The sequence below is a fragment of the Echinops telfairi genome, unplaced genomic scaffold (assembly GCF_000313985.2).
Source record: "Echinops telfairi isolate 266 unplaced genomic scaffold, ASM31398v2 ScPeMD7_7420;HRSCAF=8458, whole genome shotgun sequence".
In the NCBI taxonomy this organism is placed as follows: domain Eukaryota; kingdom Metazoa; phylum Chordata; class Mammalia; order Afrosoricida; family Tenrecidae; genus Echinops; species Echinops telfairi.
Genome location: NW_022111320.1, coordinates 26442757 through 26465450, shown reverse-complemented (window position 1 = coordinate 26465450; position 22694 = coordinate 26442757). Strand labels below are relative to the sequence as shown.

General features: G+C 37.3%; 1 protein-coding gene across 1 annotated transcript in view; it reads left to right on the top strand.

The window, feature by feature from the left end:
• Nucleotides 1-19498, top strand: part of STT3B (STT3 oligosaccharyltransferase complex catalytic subunit B) — a 57037-nt gene extending 37539 nt beyond the window's left edge. Inside the window, exons 7-15 of the mRNA XM_013005048.2 lie at nucleotides 1368-1416; nucleotides 4079-4233; nucleotides 6184-6395; nucleotides 7702-7889; nucleotides 8464-8635; nucleotides 9557-9730; nucleotides 12114-12227; nucleotides 15432-15644; nucleotides 17926-19498. Coding sequence (XP_012860502.1) covers nucleotides 1368-1416; nucleotides 4079-4233; nucleotides 6184-6395; nucleotides 7702-7889; nucleotides 8464-8635; nucleotides 9557-9730; nucleotides 12114-12227; nucleotides 15432-15644; nucleotides 17926-18006 — 1358 coding nt within the window. The 3' untranslated portion in view covers nucleotides 18007-19498. The remainder of the gene's footprint in view (nucleotides 1-1367; nucleotides 1417-4078; nucleotides 4234-6183; nucleotides 6396-7701; nucleotides 7890-8463; nucleotides 8636-9556; nucleotides 9731-12113; nucleotides 12228-15431; nucleotides 15645-17925) is intronic.
• Nucleotides 19499-22694: the final 3196 nt, after the last annotated feature.

Sequence of the window (22694 nt, the reverse complement as noted above, 5' to 3'; positions counted from 1 at the left end):
ATTGGCTCATACTGTACACGCTTGATGCCATAAATAATATAATAAATAATAAATGATCATTGTAACGTCCAAAATGTTTTACCGTATTTTCCCTTTTTTCGTTTAATAAATTGGGTAATACGAGTGTAATGGTGACTAAAGGGTGTTTTTTCATGTCCTCTATGCTCTAACTACAAAAATATTTGATTTACAAATAAGGAATCCTACTTCACGGAATTTCATTTATCACGGTAGGGTCTAGAACCGATTAACCGTGATAAACGAGGGTTCACTGTATTGTGATATTTAAATCACGTATGTCAGCTTTTTGTCAAAGCACACGTACACACGATAGCTAGTAACTGACTTTATCATTGATTGTATATTTATGTAATTTTGCTGCTTCATACTCTTATAAATCCACTTTCAAGCATATTTTTCTTGCTGGATAACCGGCCTGAGTTGTAGAAAATTTAAAGCTTCCAGTACTTCATATGTGCACTCTCTTTGTGTGCACACACACTTGTTCTCTCCACTAATAGTTTTGATAATTACATGAAACAGTTGATCTGGAATCTGGATACTAATTTCATAGTTAGCGTTTTAAAAATGTGTGGTTGAAGTTTCTCATTATACAATAACAAATTATTTCCTAGTCCAGTTCCCGAAAACAAGTCAAATTCTTTCTAAAGGTAATCTACCTGTCAAATTAATGTACTGGCCTAGCTCATAAACTCCCGGTAGATTCACAGAAATAAATGGCATGAATGTCTAAAAACATTTTTGTGATTTACCAGTGAACCTTGGTGGCACACTGGTTAAGCTCTTAGCTGCTATCTGAACTTTGAGCAGATTCACCTATTAGTGTCTCCAATGATGACCTAATGTGGCAGTCTCCTCTCCTCCTTCCTTAAAGATTTACCGCCTTGGAGACACGGTGGGGGGCAGGGGGTGTGTGTATTAGAGACAGAGACCACATGATGAGGACTGTTCTACTCCTTCCTACAAGGATGCTGTGAGTCAGAATCAGCTTAATAGTGATTGGTTTGATTTGATATGAATTGTGTTATTTACCTGATAGAATTTAGTGTACTGAATTGGATAATTTAAACCCTCTCCTTTTTAAAAGTTAAATTATCTATATATAGATCATTTTAGATCTAAATAGATCATTTAATTGTATCTACCAACTAACATGCTGTATTTTTCTGGAAGTGCCTTTCCTAAGACTATTGATTTTTTTATTTGATCATAACCCTTTGGCTGCCATCTGTCTGAAATATGTTATCTACAAAAGAAAAACTGAAATTACATTAATATTAGTTTAAGTCGATCCATAATGAAATATTTTAAAAGACATGAATTTTCTCTGTATTTTTCCTTTGAAGGTTACATTGCACCATGGAGTGGCAGGTTTTATTCACTATGGGACACTGGGTAAGTGTAGGTGCATTACCTGCCCTTGTATTAAAGATTGTCTTCAACTTACGTGTGTTGAGTTCTGTTTTAACAATTCCTTAATTCACCCCTGACATTTGGTTGAATTACCTCACCCCACCCCCAATTTTCATTATTGCTGCCTTTATCAATAGCTTTATAAATCCAATTGTGATCTTTGGACATCTGCAAGTGATTATCTAAGAATGATAGCATCAGCCAAATGGTGTATGTTGTACTTAGTAACTAATAAGATGTACCCAAAAAACAGATTCATGATACGTGAATATGCTGTTAGTTGGGAACCACCTGTAATCTTAAAACTGTCCCTTTCCTCTCAAATGGCCAGTATCTGAAGTCATTGCTTGGGCAACGTAGCTGAAGTAGCTAGCATGTTCTGGTTTAACAATTATTAATCTTTTATGTCTTAACTTAATTATAACTTTATTTTTGCATCTTTTTCTTGATACATAAGTTGTTTCTGTTCTGCATTGGCAATATCTTCTTTAAGTTTTGTTTGTCAGAGGATCCACGTAATGTTAAGTGCTGCATTATAAATACATATAGCATAGATAGGAAGAATATCTTTTCCACTACGACAAGATCTAGGTTTTTTGAGGTTTTTTAAATCTGGACAACACACTAGAGAGTATTTGTTGTGTTTTATAGACTGCTACTCAGAATAAATTAATAAATGGACATTTAATTTTGAATTTGCTAACTGGCTAAAAAATCTTGTTGCCTCTAAAATGTTTTTCCAGGGATAAGACAGTATTTGATGGTGATAATTTACCTCTCTCCTTTGCCCCTCCGGTTTTATCCGCTTTATTATTTTCTAAGTGGCCCAATAAAAACTTAGCACAATTTATTTAACCATACCTTTTGATAAAGGAACAAGTCCTGGTGGGGCAATGGTTAGTTAGCTCAGGAGTCCTCAAACTATGGCCCGCAGGCCACATGCGGCCTGCCGAGGACATTTATCCGGCCCGCCGAATGTTTTGTCCCATTTTTTTTTTTTACTTCAAAATAAGATGTGTGCAGTGTGCATAGGAATTTGTTCATAGTTTTTTTTAAAACTATAGTCCGGCCCTCCAACAAGTCTGAGGGACAGTGAATGTTTTGTCCCATTTTTTTTTTTTACTTCAAAATAAGATGTGTGCAGTGTGCATAGGAATTTGTTCATAGTTTTTTTAAAAACTATAGTCCGGCCCTCCAACAAGTCTGAGGGACAGTGAACTGGCCTCCTGTTTAAAAAGTTTGAGGACCCCTGGGTTAGCTGCTTGGCTCTGGACCCAAAAGGTCAGCACCCTGAACCCATGAGCTGCTTCAAGAGAGAGAGAGAGAGAGAGAGATGGGACAGTCTGCTTGCATAAAGATTTACAGTCTAGGAAAGAAACCCTATGGGGACAGTTCTCCTCGGGCTTGTAGCTTCTCTTGGAGTCAGAATCAACTCAGTGGGCCTGGGTTTGTTTTTGATAAAGTAGCCCTGGTGCCCCAACAGCTGAACACCTGATTGGTAACTGAAAGGTTGGTGGTTTGAACCTACCAGTTCTCTCCAAGGGAGAAAAGAGCCCTGGCAGATTGCTCTGTAAAGCTTATAGCCTAGAAAACCCGATGAAGCAGTTCTCTGTCACATGAGATCAGTATGCATCTGAACTGACTCTGCGCATGCAACAACCACCGCCCCCTTCTGGTTCTATTTAAAAGGACTCTTGTCTAGATAAATATAATTCGCAACATAAACACCCCACCCCACTCACTCTATAAACAAGTTATATGTGATGACTAGCTAATAATTGGACACTTGGAAAAATCAGTCCAGTTGGGGTAGAACTCAGGTTCCTAACTAAGCCCCAAACTTTACATAGGCTTCTGATTTAAAGCCTGTTCCTTCCAGACAATTCCTAATACCCCCTTTAGTATATCCAGTTATGTATAGGCTGAAGGTAGACATGCAAGCTCTCTGTAATCATGATAAATCATATTGATATCCATCACACATTTAGGCCTATGTTAGGATACCAAGTTGAAGAGACATTTAATATCCATCATACAGTCAGGTAGATAACCCTTTAATAATACCCAAATTTAATCCTCTACTTTCCTGGGCTGTCTTATTTATATACATATGGCCTTAGGCCTCCTGTAGAGTAGTAGATCCAGAAGGACCAAGCCCCTATCAGTCATCTTGCTTACCCTCCTGGACACTCTAGAAGTGGCTCTTCTCCATTCTGCCTGCAGCATGTCATGTGTTACCCGTTAAACCACTAGACATAACAGAATCCCCTTTGTTCTTTCTCTTACAAAGTCCCATACTTCCAATGGGCCTGGAGCCACTGCAATGAACCCCACTCTTGACCCCAGCTATCAAAAAAGAAATGACCTGGAGCTATATCTAACCTCTGGCTCATATGAATGACTGCTACTGTGTTATAGGACAGACTGACAGTGATTCTCCTGATTTTAAAGAGGGCATATTAGTTTTCATGTTACCAATGTGAACTGAAGAAGTGTTTCCACTATACCTGGGTTACATTGGAATATATATTTAAATAAGAATGGGTAGGGGATGGGAACTATATTTACAATTAAAGGACATTTTTCTAAAAACACCTGATGTATCATTGTATTCATTCTAAATAATATCAACTTTTTATGCTAGGTATGCAAAAATACACATTCCAATTATTGCATCAGTATCTGAGCATCAGCCTACGACTTGGGTGTCTTTCTTCTTTGATCTACATATTCTTGTATGTACCTTCCCAGCAGGCCTATGGTTCTGCATCAAAAATATCAACGATGAAAGAGTATTTGGTAAGAACTTAAATGAATACTTTGGAATAATTATTTATATTCCTTATTTGTTATTAATTCACTTTATAATTTTCTTTTTCTTTAACTGCATATTCAAAATAAAATTTCTCCCGTTTTGTATAGATATTTAACCATGAAAAATATGGTGAATTTACATTACATATAGTAATCTAATTATTAACTTTGTCCCTTTAGGACTAGTATATAAATTTTACATTTAATTATGGCTACTGAAAAAGGTAATGCTATTATCAGGTGTCCTCAAACTGCGGCCCGCAGGCCAAATGCAGCCCACTGGATGTTTTTGCCCCGTTTTTTTTTTTTACTTCAAAATAAGATGTGTGCAGTGTGCAAAGGAATTTGTTCATAGTTTTTTTTAAAACTATAGTCCGGCCCTCCAACGGGTCTGAGGGACAGTGAACTGGCTCCCTGTTTAAAAAGTTGAGGACCCCTGGCTATTCTATGTAGTCAGAATTAAAATTGTAGCTTTATTGACATATAATCTTGGCTTCATTTTCTAAATTAGATCTGATTGAGTAGGAAGGCGTTGGCATGGGTATCCATTTTATGTTTAGGGATAATGGTATAAGAACCAGCTTTAAGTAAAATGCTGACTTTGATAGATTGATGTATGTTTTGAATAAGATTTTAAATACAAAGTGTTATATTTGAAAACCATGTGCTTAGGATCTCACATTCAAAGTAGATATAGACAAAATGAGCAGACACCAAAGGACTATGCTGTGGCTGTTGTACACATGACAAGACTCGAACCAAGAATAGCTTTAGAGTGTGCACAAGGCCACACAAGCCAATAAGTAGTAAAATCAAGACTTTAATGGCAAGTACGGGAGTAATGGGACCCTGGGAGACACTATTCTAAATAGTATTGTAAGTTACTATTAGACAAAGAACCACTTCCGTGAGTGTTAACTAAAGGGTGAACACGCTCATTTTTTTCTAGTTTACCTAGATTGATGGTCTTTAGAATGGCCGTGAGCCAGTGAGCAATTCATCGCTTAAAAGAAGTTAGCAAACTCAGGCCTGTCTCATGACTCAGCACTTAGACTGCATGGTAAAGAGAACATAAATCCACCAAAGAAGGTGTTTAAGGGTGCACATAGCAACCTTTCTTCATAATAGCATCCAATTAGAAATGCTCCAAGTGTCACCATTAGTAGATAAATAAATTTTGATATATTTGTATAATGGAATGCAACATAGTAATTAATAAAAGGAACAGCATGGATAAATCAAAGGAACCAGCACAAAGCAGAACATTTTTATGTATAAATGCTCATCGAACTCTGTACTATCGAATATGGTGAAATAAATGCATCACGTGCCTCGGGAAAAATAGTTATAATTGGCTAAAGATAAGATCAGAACTAAAATGACAAATTGACTTAGTAAATTAGAGCCTTTGGCCAGAAATGGTAGAACCTTTCCTTGTGGTGAGCACATTTCCAAAAAGTTCTGGCTGTTGGACATGTGCTTAAAAAAAATTTTTTTTTAAGTCTCTTAGAAGAAATTTTACAAGTTCTTTCTTTAGTGAATAAATTTTCATCTCACTTTCCCAAACTCTTATAAATTTACTGGGTCTGATAATGTAATGCACAATAACAATTCAATTGTCAGTGATGGATTTTCTAATATTGAATGCTATTGACAAAATGCATACAGTGTAATCTCCTTGAGGAACTGTAATTAAATTTGAATTGATGCATTTTTATAAAATGTTGCCATGTCATTTTTATTTAGTCAATATTAGTCGTAATTTCTCAGTGTGACTTTTAAGCACATACAAAGATATTATTAATTTTAAAACAGCTAGAGCTTTATGAGGTACTTGTCTGCTTTTAAATTTGATTTCTAATATGGCATCAACTCTGTAGTTAGTTTCCTGTGAGTGCCTTTTCCCTCTGTGTTACAAGAGAACTTGTCTTTCAGTTGCTCTGTATGCCATCAGCGCTGTCTACTTTGCTGGAGTGATGGTGCGGCTCATGTTGACTCTGACGCCAGTTGTTTGTATGCTGTCTGCCATCGCCTTCTCCAGTGTTTTTGAGCACTATTTGGGGGATGACATGAAAAGGGAAAACCCACCTGTGGAGGACAGCAGTGATGAAGATGACAAAAGAAATCCAGGAAACTTGTATGATAAGGTGGGCAATCTAAAGGAAGGCCTTTAAACATTTACCTGCTTTTTCCTTCCACACAGGAAGCTGTATGTAGTATGTGATTAAGTAAAGATGAGACAAACTGTACTTTCTCTCATTGTCTGCCTCAAATTTTGAATATTGGCTGGGTCATTTAGCTCAGTTTACAAATACATTATGTAATCCAAGAATAAGTCACTTCTTTTTAGTGAGGTGTTTTATAAATACTTAAGGTCTATGAATACTCTTCCATTTTTTAGTGCAAAAACCCGGTGCTATACTAAATTGCATAAAATTTGCCAGTATAAACCCCATTGAAACCACGTGAGCCATGGCTGATCCTTGAAGTTTGTGTGCCATACAACTTTTTAAATATTATATGGAAAATGTTTGAAGATGACAGTTGGTAGATTCAATCATAAAGCAAAGGAAATAAGGTGCTTAAAAATGACTGGCCCATATAATGTAATGCCATTTGAGCCTATAGGCCCTCATGGAACAAGCAGGACTTTATGTGGTGCAAATGTAGAAAAACCTAGTAGAAATCGGAGCACTTATCTTAATGCCGTTAACTTTTGTCAACCAGATTCTTAGATACAACCTAGCAGTGAAATTTCCTAGTGTATAGGTATTAATTTTGAAAGTGTTTTATTAATTTTTCCCCATACTAAAGTCATTCGTGGTTCTGGATTATAAGCGGACATGCCATTTTCAGGGTGCTTGTTTGATTTAATAAAGATTTTTATTAGGAAAAGTTACCATAATAGTGCCCTTTGCTTATTTATCTCCCTTTGAATATAAGTAAAACACAAGAACACAAGTAAAACACAACTGGCTTTAGAAGCCACTGCTTAAAGATGAGTTTGTGCTTTGGCTGTTCCTGGATTAGGTACATGCGAAGGGCTTCTAATTCCCATTGACGTTAAAATCTTTGTTGATAATATGTAGAAACCACTGTCACCCTCAAAAATGAAGAAGCAAACTCCCCGCCATGGAGTCCGTTCTGGCTAGAGGACAAGGTAGAACACCCCTCTGGGTTTCTGAAATTAACTCTGTACGGGAGTAAGAAGCTTCAGCTTTCTCCGGAGGAGTGGATGGATGGTTGGTGGTGTGGAACTGCTGACTCTGGTTAGCAGCCCAGCAGTTAAATACTGTGCCACCAGGGCCCAGGCCCCTTCTGCAAGAGTACCTAGCAACTAGCAAAATGAAATCTATGAATTAGCGTTCTCTCGATTTTTTTGTGTGTGTGTATGTTCTTGAAACAAGTACACTAAAGAGTTTCTTTAACTTTTTTTTTCTTTTTAATCTTCAGGCAGGTAAAGTGAGGAAACATGTAACTGAACAGGAAAAAACTGAAGAAGGATTAGGTCCTAATATAAAAAGCATTGTTACAATGTTGATGCTAATGCTATTGATGATGTTTGCAGTCCATTGCACATGGGTTACAAGCAATGCCTACTCCAGCCCAAGTGTGGTCCTAGCCTCTTATAATCATGATGGGTAAGAAAACAACTTGACACATTTTAGAATCTAACACACACACCCCTTCCTTAGAGCATAAATATTTTATATTTCATGCTTTATTCCTGAATGAATATCCCTGCAAAATAATTACATACATCAGGTATTCCCAAGGCCTGCTCCTTGACCATATCACTGCCAGAAATAGGTAATATTGACCTCACCTCAAATCTTCTAAATCAGTAACTCTGTGGGCAGGCTCTAGCAATCTGTTTTTTAACAGCCTCCCATATGATTCTTATAAAATTTGAGAACCACTGATTTACATATTACCTCATTTACCTGCTGTTAGACATGTAGAATCTCAGCCTCCACCATAGAACTACTGGTCCAAAGTCTGTTCTGTTTACAAGATACTCAGATTATTTGTGTGCACTTGAAAGTTTGAAAATCACTAACCTAGGTCTTCCTTAATTTCTTTTTTACCCTGTTCGGGGAGACCGTTAGCCACCATCCTTAAAATGTGGAGTAGTTAATGGTTAGCACTTTTGAGACTTTAAGCTACCTTCTGAACATGCCTAGGACCTCATTAAACGGAATATTATTCTTTTAGCACCAGGAGTATCTTAGATGATTTTAGAGAAGCTTACTTTTGGCTAAGGCAAAATACGGATGAGCACGCCCGAGTGATGTCTTGGTGGGATTATGGCTACCAGATAGCTGGAATGGCTAACAGAACGACTTTGGTGGACAATAACACGTGGAACAACAGCCACATTGCACTGGTAAGAATTTGATCATCAAAAGGTCAGAAATACAAAATCCTTTTAGCAGTCAGGTTACTCTTATTAAATAAGAAAATTGTGTATATGAATACTCTTGATGTGTTGAATTAACAAAATATTACATATTTATTCAATGAAGTGGATTGAAGCCATGTTTATTTTGATTTCACAAATGATGTTGACTTATTCAGAGTCAGTCAGAATTGGAAGCTAATCTTCTGAGATATTGTGATATGAGAGGCTTCAAAAAGTTCATGGAAAAATGGAATTAAAGGATAACAGAATTTTTCCATGCCATTTTAAATTCTTGTTTTTAGCTTACTGGAGAATTTGGCAAAATTTGAAACTTTAAAAATACTTATCTATATTTTATTTGTATCTACTTGATAAATGAATAATATTATTTCCAAATATGTAGAGCAAATGCTCTGTATTGAGCATGCAAATTTTGTTACCTATTGACTAAAAAAGCTGCATAAATTATTCACTTTGGTACTTTGAAATGTTCTAATATATCAGCTTATCTAACTAATTGAATTCTATTAGTTTTGTAATTAGTTATCGTCTAGACTGGACTTAGAAAAATGGCGCCCTGGCCTGAGGCTGTGAGAAGTTTTATTTCCTTTAACCCTGACTACCTTTATTTTAAAACATTTATTTCATGAAATTTAATTATTATCTACATTATAGCATGTACTTTGATTTTGATATTCTGCTATAAATTGGTTCAGTGGGTGAGATATTCTTAAATCTCTAATAAGTTTACTATGTTTATCGGAAATTATTCTCTAAAACAAGTTCCATGTAAATCAAACTATTGAGATGCATTCCATCTTGTGGCAAAAGTGTGTGTGCATACATACGTATTTTTAGTGAATTCAGGGATTAAGCATAGATTCTCTTTATTTTTCCATTTCGTAGGTAGGAAAAGCCATGTCTTCAAATGAATCAGCTGCCTATAAAATCATGAGGACTCTGGATGTAGATTATGTTTTGGTTATTTTTGGAGGCGTTATTGGCTATTCTGGTGACGACATCAACAAGTTTCTCTGGATGGTTAGGATCGCCGAAGGAGAACATCCAAAAGACATCCGGGTAAGGAGCAAGATAATGAATGGTTTGTAAAAAAATAGCTCACAGTGGCCGAGTAATGATTCTTTTATTTTGCTCATTGCACCATTTTTCTTGTCATCACTCTCTCCTCAAAATTAATCCCTCACCCAAATGTTGTTTAAAGATAGTAGAGGAATATGCCCAGGTTAAAAACTTTCCAAGCTCATTCATAAGACACTTCCCCCCACCCCCCACCACACAAAGGAATATCTTAACAAGTCCTCTTTACTTTTAAAATGTTACTTCTGACTCTTAGGCTTTTGAAGATTAAATAAGATCCCGCCCATTCCCCCCAAAACTGCCGTTGAATCGATTTCTTGAAATTGTTATCTTTGCCTCGGTTTGGTTCCTCCTTTTTTTTAAAAAATTATTTATTGAGAGCTCTTTCAGATGTAACAGTCCATGATTCAGTTAGATCAAGCATTATATTGCAATTGATACCACCATCAGTTTGGGTTCGTTTACTAGCACATTAACTGTGTCACTTTCCTGTTGAAAGGCATTTATTTGGTAGATCTCAGGAAAGGGCCTTAAAGCAAGACAGGCTAGAGTTCAAGTGAAAAAGCTCTGCCGCTGTCAACATGGTGCAGTCAGCAAGTTAGTTTTGGCTGGTACACATACGTGCTTTGAACACTAGATCCTGTTGTAGCACCTACATAATGGTGATTAAAGCAGACTATGTTAACCCAGGTGAAGGGGATGCCTGAAGTAGCCAGTTGTAATGTTGTATAGTAAGATACATAAAGTCTCCGTAGTGAAGTATTGTTATGAAGTCCAAAGTCCCTAGCTTAGAATTTGATTCCTTTGTTTTTTATCCTTTATTGGCTTTCTTTTCCCTCTATCAACTGTGTATTGCTTGTCAATCCATGCTATCCCTTGAAACTTGCCTCATGGTTTGTTTTTATGATTCATCTGACGCATGTGCTTCAACATTCCCTTCTCTACTGTTGACCTTCCAGGAAACCTTTCTCCCACTTAGTTAGGTATTCCTAGAGGACGGGCAGCCAACATTGTGCTTTACGTGATGAACACGTAAAACATGAGCGGATTCCCCACTGACCCAGAATTAGAATCTCTAGGGGGAAGTATATGCATGTGTGTCTTATAATGGGACTGAGGGTGGAGGTTCCAAATTTCTTATCAAATGTAAATGCTGTGACATCTCCCCCTAGGCATGATAGACATTGTTTTAATTTATTTTTAATCATTTTATTGGGGGCTCATACAACTCTTACCACAATTCATATACACATCAATTGTGTAAAGCACATTTGTTGCCCTCATCATTCTCAAAACATTTGCTCTCCACTTAAGCCCTTGGCATCAGTTCGTCATTTTTCCCCTTCCCTCCGATAGACATTATTTCTATGAATTGGATTAATCTTCTGAAATTTAATTCTGTGAATATGTTTTTCATTTGTGGGTTTATGTTAGCGGTGTTGAAATGGTGGCATGTGACAAATCATTGATTCCACATGTATGCTTTAAGCTATGTATATAGAAATCCTCTATTTCTATGCCTTAAAAGATTCATTATTTAAAAATTTTAAGGGGTAATACCTTCACATGGTTCAAAAATGGTATGAAAATATACATGCAGTAAATGCTTATCCCATATTATAGCGTGGAATATTATACATATTATAGCGTGGAAAGCCGTTTCATTCCTTTATTACATCTGCATAGTGTGTAGCACTGTGTGCATGTACCATGGTATATTTAGTCTTGGTTATTAATTACTTTGCCCATATACCGTGTACACTTGAGTATAAGCCGACCCGAATGTCCACCGAGGCACCAAATTTTAACACATTAAAAATGTGCTAAAAAACTCAGCTTATACTCGAGAATATACAGTACTAGTTTCTTAGCAGGATAAAGTCCTAGGTTAGGAATAACATAAGAGTTTTCAAAACACACCCTTCCTCCCACCCAACTAAAAAAGCTTATTTTAGAGTTCATATGGAAAAATAGGAAATTTTTTTAAAGGAGTGATTTAAGTAGGGAGGGAGCGGTTGGAGTTAGCCCTATAGCCAGTGTTCTTTTTCAATAAAGACTTTATAACATGGTTTAAAATTATTGGGCTTAATTGTGCTACATTTTCTCAACAAGCACTATTGTTCTTTTCTCTGTTTCATATTTACTTATGGTAAATAATCCGTAGAATCGGCCTCTTTAAACACCTGTGATGGTTTTGTTTGGGGTTTTAAAGGCATGTGTAGTTTACGTATTAAGCTTGCATGTTAATTTTTTATATGATACCCTCTTTTTATTTTTAATGTTAAAACTTCTTGAAGATACTTCCAAAAGTTGGTTCTTATGGAGAAGTGACTGACATCAAAATTCTGCATTTTTTTTCTTGTAGGAGAGTGACTATTTTACCCCACAGGGAGAGTTCCGTGTAGACAAAGCAGGATCCCCCACTTTGTTGAATTGCCTTATGTATAAAATGTCATACTACAGATTTGGAGAAATGCAGGTTAGTTTGTTTTTTTATAATCTATGTTTTAAATCTTGTTGCTTCTGGAAAAAACCTACGATAATTGTTGTTTTTTGCGTGTCCTGAGGAATGTGCTTCTGTAAAGATTTTGTTTTTCATTAAATTTAGATTTATGAAACTTCTATTTAAAAAATTAAGTGGGAGGAATCTGTTACATCAGGAACTTTTCCCAAAAATCTTTGGCTCAAATTCAACCTTTGTCTGCCATCCCATCTTTTACCTGATGATATTTGAAAGACATTGTTCTCCAGGGAAAGTTCTCTCAGCTAGAAAGCTTAAGGTCTTAAGTAGGTCACCTTGCTGTTTTGGGGGGAAATTAAAGAATTATGTAGTTACACGTTCATTTTTTCTCAGTTTGCAATTATCACAGCTAACTAGGGAGATCTGAATTTGATGGTGCTATTATGGTATAAAAACAAATAGGCATTTGGGCAAAAGGAATGGGCAGTGGTTTTGATCAGCCACACTGCATTTTAGATCTCACTCTTGGACAGTTCTCATTTTCTCTTGTTTAATAACTGAGGTGTTTTACCTTATCTGTTGATAGAGGTGTTGGAAACTATTTGAAATCCCTTCATATGATTCTAATACCAAGTTAGTACCTTCATATTACAGTTTGAGAACTGCCCAGTTCTGCGTTGCTCTCTGGTTAAATTATTCCAGGAGACACAGGAAGATATGCTTGTTTCATTTTATACCATCACCAGAGATTACAATAACTGTCCAAACTAAAGGGGTTTATTTTAGCCTCTTTGTGAAGCACATTTTATCCTTTTGTAAAATACCATGATGGTGGTTGACAGAGGCTCATATATGCCATTGGTTTGAAAGGAATTTGCATGTCACTATTTCGTTCAATGCAGTGCCTCAAAGTCGATTTGTCAAACAAATTTTTGTTTTACCATAATTCACAAAATAATCTTACTACTAGATTGAGGTTTGATTTCTTTGATAACCACTGCCTGTTCTCCAAACTAATGTTAAGAAAGAAGCAAATCGGACCACAATTAGTTGCCTCAGAAAATGGATCTATGATTAGTTTTTGTGTTCACTTATACTCTCATCAGATCTCACTTCCCTTTTTTTACCAACAATTTAAAGTTTCCAGCATGAATTAATTTTGATGCCTACTCTACTAAGAAATCATTCAAGGAGGCTTCTAAAAGCTAAGAGAGAATGGCATTTTCCCAGGAATTCTTTGAATCCCTCTTGTAAATACTTTTAAAACTTGATCATATACCTTCCTGACATGATAGCTGAAGACAAAATGGGTGCATAAGTAAATGTGGCGAAGAAAGCTGATGGTGCCCAGCTATTTAAATATATAGCCTCTGGGGTCTTAAAGGCTATCATTAAACAAACTGCTGTCTAGCAGGAAAGCAACAAACCCACATGGAAGAAGCACACCAGCCTGTGTGATCACGAGGTGTCGACGGGAATAGGTATCAGAAGTTCAAAAAACAAGCAGCCAAATCAATGTGAAGGGATGTGGGTAGAATGGAGACCCAAAATCCACCTGTAAAATAATTGGACAGTCCCTCACAGAAGGGCCACACAAAAGAGATGATAAGTCCAGGGTGCAGTCAGTATAGCACTGATGAAACTCATAACTATCCTCTAGTTCTAATCATGTTATACTTGTGTATGTTCATTCGTATAATTAAGATCGTTTGGTACATGAAAGCCAAGATAGATAACCCGTCAGAAACAGCGAGAGGAGTAATGGTTCCTGAGGGGAGAGAGGGTGGGTAGAGGTAGCTGATAGCATTGATGACTCTTTAACTCCACTTGAGGGGAGCAAACAACAGAATTTGGTGCGATTGGATATATTGGATGGTGTAAGAGAGGGACCTGATATCAAGGAGTTCAAAAAGAAAGTAAGTAAATGTTTTGAAACTGATAGTAGTACGATAATGCTTGATATACAGAACTATGGAATGTTTTGATAGCTATAAGAGCTCCCAATAAAAAAAATTTTTCAAAGAGAAAACTTGAATGTGCAGCCAAGTGAAAATAAGATTATTCCATTTCTTGAGTATATTTAGGTTTGTTTTAAAGTTGAGTTCCTTGCACTGCTGGATTTATGTGTTCCGTTATTTCTTTTTATGCTTCTGACTAGGGGGTTTCTAAGTTTGTGGAAATTTTCCATTATCTTTTCATTTCATTTGTCCACAAACTTTTTAAGCTCCCTCGAATTTGACCTCCCTTTATATTCTTGCCTTCTTTCTGGTGATTTAACAAACATTTATTGAACATCTGCAAGGACAACATTGAGACTGTAAAGCTTTGTGAATAAGGTAGAAGAGAATAGCAGCTGGCATCTTAGTAGAGAATACAGGTAATGTTTTTAAATATTAGCAACACATGCTATAGAATAAAACAGAACCATAAAATAACGATGGCTCGAGACCACCAGTCTAAAGAAACTATTTACCTGAAGAGGCTGGGCCGAAAGGACAGAAAAGGGCCAGCCATGTAGAACTGCTAAAGGAAGCTTATTTCAGGCAGAATCAAAGCCTTGTAGGAAGATTCACAAAGTTTATAGAAAAATGCTATTATTTTCATTATGAAGCCCATATGTTCATACCTATTAAAAATGCTTTGATAGATTTCATTTCAGTGGTTTGGCTTTTTATGTTTATAGGCTGTTCATTCTATGGATAAAGTAAAATACTAATTTTGAGGTATTAGATTCATTCTTTAGTGATTTCATAGTATCTAGTTAATATATATACTCGAGTAGAAGCCGACCCAAATAACAATCAAGGCACCTAATTTTACCACAAAAACTGAATTTAAAATGTGCTGGAAAACTCGGCTTATACATGAGTATATACGACAACTACTGTGGAGTTCCTGGATGGTACAGATACTAATGCATTTGATTGCTCACCAAGGATTGAAAGCTTGAGTTCACCTCATAAGAAAGGCCTGATAATCTACTTCTGAAAAATCAGCCATGGAAAACTGGAGCACAGTTCTAGGCTGACACACATAGGGTCACTATCAGTCAAAATCAACTCAGTAGTCACTGGTTTTGTTTTAGTTTATAACAGTGTTTTAGCACTATTAAGTTTATTATTCAGTTCTCTTCTAAAGAGGTGCTTAGCATATACTCTTTTATCTTCTATTATTGAATGTTTTCTAATAGTGAACACCTATTTCTCATGCCACTTTTTGCAGCTGGATTTCCGCACACCCCCGGGTTTTGACCGAACACGTAATGCTGAGATTGGAAACAAGGACATTAAGTTCAGGCATTTGGAGGAAGCCTTTACATCAGAACATTGGCTTGTTAGGATATATAAAGTGAAAGCACCTGATAACAGGGAGACCCTAGACCACAAACCTCGAGTCACCAACATTATCCCAAAACAGAAGTATTTATCAAAGAAGGTGAGTGCCAAAGAAAGTTATTTATATAAAGAGGGATAGTAAGGTTGGTTGCTTTGTGTGGAAAACAATTACTGAAAAGTTTATAAACCTGACAAATGAAACATATTTAAAGACTATAAAAAATATAAGGCTAGCCTGCTAGGGGCATTCCTTTGTAACTGAGCATCTCAGATGTACCAAGCAGCAGTTTTTCAGAGGTGGTCCTGGCTTTTGGTTTGTCCCATCTCATTAACACTCACAAAGTCAGATGTATCTGGCCATCCGTGAATAAACCTGTGTCAATGTGAAAATGTCTAATCCTTCAGGATTAGAACTGTATTTGGTTTCTCGTTTTTTCAGTTAAAGCAAAGTTCTATTATTGTATTTTCATGTCCCCTTAGTATAATGTCACTGTATTATTTGATAGAGAACAGGCTTGAGTGAGGCCTTGGGAAAGCCCCCCAATTACCATCAAAATTCATTTCTTTTGTCACACTTTTCTAATAATTATATAATATTGAAATATCTTATTGTGATCCATATCACTTCCACAGATCACTAATCTTTGCTATTAAAAAACCTCACTGCCAACTCATAAAGGACTGCTAAAATTGTTTATACAGGTTGCTCAGCTGTGGGAGATGGGAAGTACGTAACAGCCAAATGACATATTAAGGTTGTAGCATGAGGTACTACCCATTGAAGGGCTGGTTTGTCTTTAGGGTCAGTGTCCTTGTTAGTGCAGCTGTGACTTGTACAACAAAATGTGTGACTTTAATGAACAGTGGTGTCGGAGCTTATGAGTCGGAATTCTGGGAATCGGCTCTGGGGAAGTGTCTTGGCTTCTGTAGTTCCAGTGGTTTTTGCTTGTTTGTTTTGTTTTAAAGGCTTTATGTTAGAACTGTGTAGGTTCTAAAGGAAATAGCACTTTGAGTTGACTTTTTTAATGTGCTTGCTGAAGTTTTAAGACCATATGCTTGATAGAATAATAAGGCAACAAGTTAGCAGTAGCTGATATGTAAAATTTAAGACTAGTTGCTTGGTTGGTTCAGTCTCTTTAAGCCTAATCATTTTTGAAGCTTATTTTCTTACCTAAGATATTTTTGGAGGGCGTGCCAAGTAATTTTATTTCTCGTTCAGTAGTATAAATAAGTACAGTCAACCTCATTTTGTAGATAAGGGAACGCGGGGGCTCCAGAAGTTATTGTTGTTAGCCTGCCTTTCTGACACAGAGCTAATTCCGTGGAGGCCAAGTCAGGAGCAGTAACATTTTCTGCTTCCTTGGTCTAGTGTTCTATTATATTGAGTCATTGTTCCAGGCAAACGTTCATTGAGTTGCTTAGTGGTGCTCCTTGGCTTGATGAGGATCTTAGGAAATGCATTTTTTAAGACTGTTCTGGGAGTTCTAAGAATCTAGTTCAGTGGTTGTGCGTGGCTGTTGATGGCGTCCAAACTGTAGGGAAGAACTAAAAGAAATTAAGAACGTATTCTTGGTGGCAATACTCTTTGAATACCAGACTAGTCCCAGGAGTTGGAGATTAAAGATGCCCCAAATGTGGCTTTTCCAAAATTTTATTCTCCATTTTAACCCCACTCCTCCCTGCTTATATTCCCTCATGTCCCTGGGTTTGGGGATTTGCTGCAACATACCACCAAGAAACTCAATTAATTTTGAGACCAATATCTTTGATGTGATGATGGGTGTTCTTCAGAGGTGAGCCAATTGCAGGGTCTAGAGCCAGACGCCCAAAATGCTGAAAGAGTCACAGCAGGTCTTCTACCAAAGCTCAGTCGGGAAGTAGAGGTGTGGCTTTCCAGGTGAGCTGATGTTGCGTTAGAACGGTATGGTGGTACCAGTGTATCTACCCTATCCCAGGAAAACAAAGGGTGTTTTACACCACACTCTCTTCTAAGGTAGATTCTTAAAGAAGCCCCAAGGAAACAAAGAATGTGGCTAGGTTCACACCCTCCACTAAGCAAAAACCTAAACATGCCCCTAAGAATGAAGCCACACCCTTTATTTGACCACAAGTCAACTCTGAATGCCACTGTAATCTTAGTCTGTTATTATATGCTCTCCAAAATGGGGTTTTAGCTACCAGATGTGTAAAGTTCGGAAATGTCAAATGAGGAATTATGGCTAAAAGGGCCACACTGACAATTCATTCATCTCTGTGCAGTAAGTTGTCTATCTGGGGCTGCTGAAGAAGTATGTGGAAAAATGGAATTAAAAGCAACAACGTTGTTGCTTTCTAATCTTTTAGAAACCTACACTGACACCATGTACTTTGTTTCTTTTTAGACTACCAAAAGGAAGCGTGGCTACATTAAAAATAAGCTAGCTTTTAAGAAAGGCAAGAAGGTATCTAAGAAGACTGTTTAAATCCACTGTTCTGGTTCCTAACTTGAAGCAGTTGTCCTTGCGAGAACCGGTCTTTGCCTTTAGCTCACGTCATGTTTCACAGCAACAGAGGGTACAGAACCATCACTGGTCCAGGTTAATGTACAAAATTTTCTGACGATGCCTGATTAAAAACAATAAAATTGGCTTATTGAGAACAGTGTTTCCGGTTTGTAATGTGAAGCAAGACAGAGCACTGCTGTCGCTGTCTAGCAGCAGGTTTTTTATTGGTACATATTACCCTTCAAACCTGAGAATTTGGACTAATTGCACCAAAGAACCCTCTAATTTGGTCCTTGGCACATGCATACTTGTCAGGTTTTATTCTTTTATAAGACCTGCATTTCATTTTAATTCCCCAAATAGCAATATGTAAAATACAAATGACAGCGGGTGAGGAGTTTCTTGAACTAGCAAATGAGTACAGGCCTGAGATATTAGGAGAGAAATTATACTTCCTTAAAAAATAATTTATTTTCATGTTTCTCCAGTGCAAAGAATGTTTCATCAAATGTCCATTTTCTCTTGCTTACTGTTGCCCCTGTCCAAGAAGCTGCTGCTGTTTCAAAGATGGACCTCTTGAGTCGCCAATGGGTTCACATAGTATTTTCACGTTGACACGACTGCTGCGAGTTGTTTTCTCCAGGTACTTACAGAGCAGATGCCGTACATTGTTCATTCAAGGGCTAAATTTATATCCTTTGGAAATCATGGCAACACCAGGATGGAGTTGGGTATCTCAGTACTGAGGGTAGCACGATGTTTACACGCAGAGTTTAAGGAAAAACCCTTCAAGTTGGCAGGTATCCAAAGTTCATTTTCTGTGACTCTTCAACATGACAAAGGATTTGTAAACTTCGCCTGGATTTCTTTCGTGTTTTAAAAAAAAGACATCCATCACAATGGTTTTGTTCTCTGCTCCATACTTTTTAAAATCCCTTAGGCATTTGATGAAACACTCTTTAGAGCTATATGCATTTTTTACTTTTATTAAAAATGTGACAATTGTCAAATGCACTAAAATATAAATGGAGATTGAACATGTTCACTTTCCAGCTTATAGGCAACTTTATACAGACTTGAAAATTTTCTCCAGTTGTTTAGTGAAAGAGAAGGGGTTTTTCCTGCCACAGGATATAACTTTTTTTTATATAACAAGCATAAAAGTGCAGTATGTACCTTTTATGAAGAAAAATGTAATTTACAATGTTCCGTGAGAATGTTACTGCTGATTTTCTTTTCCAAGGTGTAGAATATGTCTTTGGTTTATAAAATTCATTTTTGACCCTAATGATGGTTCTTTTTACAGACCAATAAAATGGCTGTAACATTTTCACAAATAAAATGTAACTAAATTTGGATTTCTGGTACCTTGTCATTGGGGAGGAGGGGGGGATTGTTTTACTTTGTTGCATTAAAATTCAATGCAGAGAAGTTGTTGACTGTAGGGGAAATAAAGTTCGTTCAAATTTTGTGTTAAGTGTTGTCTTTGACAAGTGGTCCTGTGTTTGATTGGAGTCATGGGACACTGAAGACATACCTCCTCCTCTGTTCACTTTTATAGAAACATTGGGAATGCTTACAAAAAAGAAGGCTGTGTTAATTCAACTTGCACCAACTATTTTATCTTCTTTATTCCCAGTACGGACATCTCCTTTTGCGTTCTTGCTTTTGGAAAGAACAAGTGATCTTTTACACTTGAGTAACAGGAACCTGTTCCCTAAAGCTGCCGCAGTCAGTCAGCATTGTAATTTCCTCGTGAGCAGGAAGAACCTCCGTGACACTTTTAGTTTGGGAAATGGCAAAAGCCAATTATAGTCGCTTAAGTATTTGTGGTTTCACTGTAGCAGAAAAGTGAAATCATAGTAGTGTGAATGCATTGGGATGATTGGCATAAATCTCTATAGTTCATGTGTGATCCCGAACACGACATCACCAAAGTTAAAGATAACTTTAAAGTTTTAGACTATAAACTTTTATTTCTATTCCACACTTCAGAATGGAACAAAGCTGTAATGCTTTGTAATATAAATAGAGCACCTGGGGCAGCAAGTCCAAAGACAAAAATTAAGTTTTCAGGCTTAGACTGTTGTCTAGGATTCCTAGTGGCACCTTGGGTTAAGCATTGGGCTGCTACCCACAAGACCGGGTGGTTCAAACCCAAGCACTCCCTTAAGATGAGGTGTTTTGTTTCCAGAGAGATGTAGTCTCCGAACCTCTGAGGGGCAGTTCTACAAGGGTTTGTCCCAATCTAGGGTTACTGTGAGTTGGAACCAACCCATTAACAATGGGTTTTGTGTCACAGGGTTTGTTGCTGTAATTCACATGAGCCAGAGGACTCAAAATCCAAACTCACTGCCATTGAGTCAGTTCTGACTCACAGCAGCCTGTAGGACAGACAGGGAGGCACTGCCCCGATGGCTTTCTGAGACTGTAGCCTATTACGGGAGTAGAAAGCCTGGTCTTTCTCCTGAGGAGTGGCTGGTGGTTTCAAACAGCTGACCTTGCTGTTAGCAGCCCAATAGGGTGGTAAACATCCTAGTAGAGTATGTGCCCACTTAAAAAAAAATTTTATCGGGGGCTCATACAGCTCTTAAATCATTCCATATATCAATTGTATCAAATTATTTGTACACATGTTGCCATAATCATTTTCTAAACATTTACAGTATATACTCGAGTATAAGCCAACTCGAATATCAGCCGAGGCACCTAATTTTACCACAAAAACTACATTAAAAATGTCCTGAAAAACACGGCTTATACATAGGTATTGTGATTTGAGCCCTTGGTATCAACTCCTCCTTTTTCCCCTTCCACCCTTGTGACCCATGATAAATTATAAGTTATTTGCATATCTTACACTCACTGTTCTCCCTTCACCCACATTTCTGTTCATCCCCCTGGGAGAGGCGTGTTATGCATTGATCACTGTGATTGGTTTTATCTTCCCCCTACCTTCCGGGGCTTACTACTCCCATTTCTGTGTCTCAGGGGTTTATCTGACCCGGATCCCATGTGTAATAAGCTCTTACCTATATAAGTGTACGTGCTCCACTCTCCCCAGAACTGAAAGGCGGCAGGGCAGGGGTCATGATAGTGGGGAGTGAGGAAGCCCCAAAGGACCAGATGAATGTTGTGTCATCAGTGCTTTACTGCACCCTAGTGCACTCATCCCTTCCTTGTGACCTGTGAGGGATGTTCTATTGTCCACAGACGAGTGTGGGACCTCTGCTCCAAACCCCCTCGTCTCAACATGTTTGTTTTGGGTCTTCTGGTGCCTGTTACCTGATTTCGTTGGTACCCTCATGATCGCACAGGCTGGTGTGCTTCTTCGAAGTGGGCTTGTTGCTTCTCTGCTAGATGGCTGCTTGTTTACCTTCAAGCCGTTAAGACCCCAGACTGTTCCCATCTCCATAGCCCAGGAGGCCAGAAGATCATGGAATTGGGAGCTGCTGCTGCTTGACGGGCATCCATGGGTGCTGGAAATTAACCAAATTTTTTGAAACATGCACAATATCCTTGTTTTCTCAGTTGTTAGTCTTGATTCAAAACATTTTTTTTTCAAGGAATCTACCCTTTTGTCTAAATTTCAAGTAAAAGTTTGGCAAAAATGTTTGCCATAAACATTTGCAGCCCTCTCATATTAATATAAATCTGTTAAGTGCCTGTTTTAATGTTACGTTTGAAGTCATGAGATTTTCTTCATATCCTTCCTAACTCGATTTATCTTGAAGACAACTTTGTTGATATTTTCTACATTTCGTTATTTACATATATCTCTGACCTTTGGGAAAGGGGTTGGTGGGTGGTATTTTATTGTGTTGCTATAAATTTTCCCCAGAGTCTTAATTGAAACTTCTGAAGACTAAAGGCCATTCATTTTAATGTAGATTTGAATTTACATTGAACATTCGTTGAATGGTCTATTAAATTTAGTACATTTCTTGGTTTTTAAAATGGTAGTTTTCTAGTTCCAATTTTAAATTGCTCCCCCCCCCCCCCCCGATATATGGCCTTAATATTTTCTAATTGGTTGACACTTGATCCAGAACTCATTTTTATATGCCCTTTAGCTCACTGCCATCAAGTCATTTCCCCACTCACAGTGACCCTAAAGGATGGAACACTGTCGCAGGAACAGTTCTAAGACTTTATGGGAAGAGAACGCCTCATCTTTCTCACATGGAGTGACTGATTGGTGGTTTCAAACTGCCGACCTTGCAGGTAACAACAGCCTCACTGGTAACCAACTCTGCCACCAAGGCTCCCGTAGCCTTCAGTGTGCATTTTTTCGGCAGATAGTAGGTAATAGAACATTACGTGAGATGGCTTTAAAAAGTTCGTAGAAAAGTTATCTTGGGTTCTTTTTTTTTTAATGAACTTTTGAAACCCCCTTTCATATGCTCAAGGTCAGGTTTTTGGTCACTTTTATATCTTGTTTTATGTTTTGTCTATTTACTGAGAACATTTTGAAATACCACATTAGTGATTTGGATATTTCTCCTTGAAGTACCCTCCCTTTTGTTTTGAATTCATATTGAAATGTTTTAGGGGTAATTGAATATTTAGAAATATTTTTATTAGTGCACTTTGTTGAGGCCTGTTTTGTTGATAAGTTATTTATGCATTACATATTCTCAGAGTTGTTATTTACCTATTTTTACGCA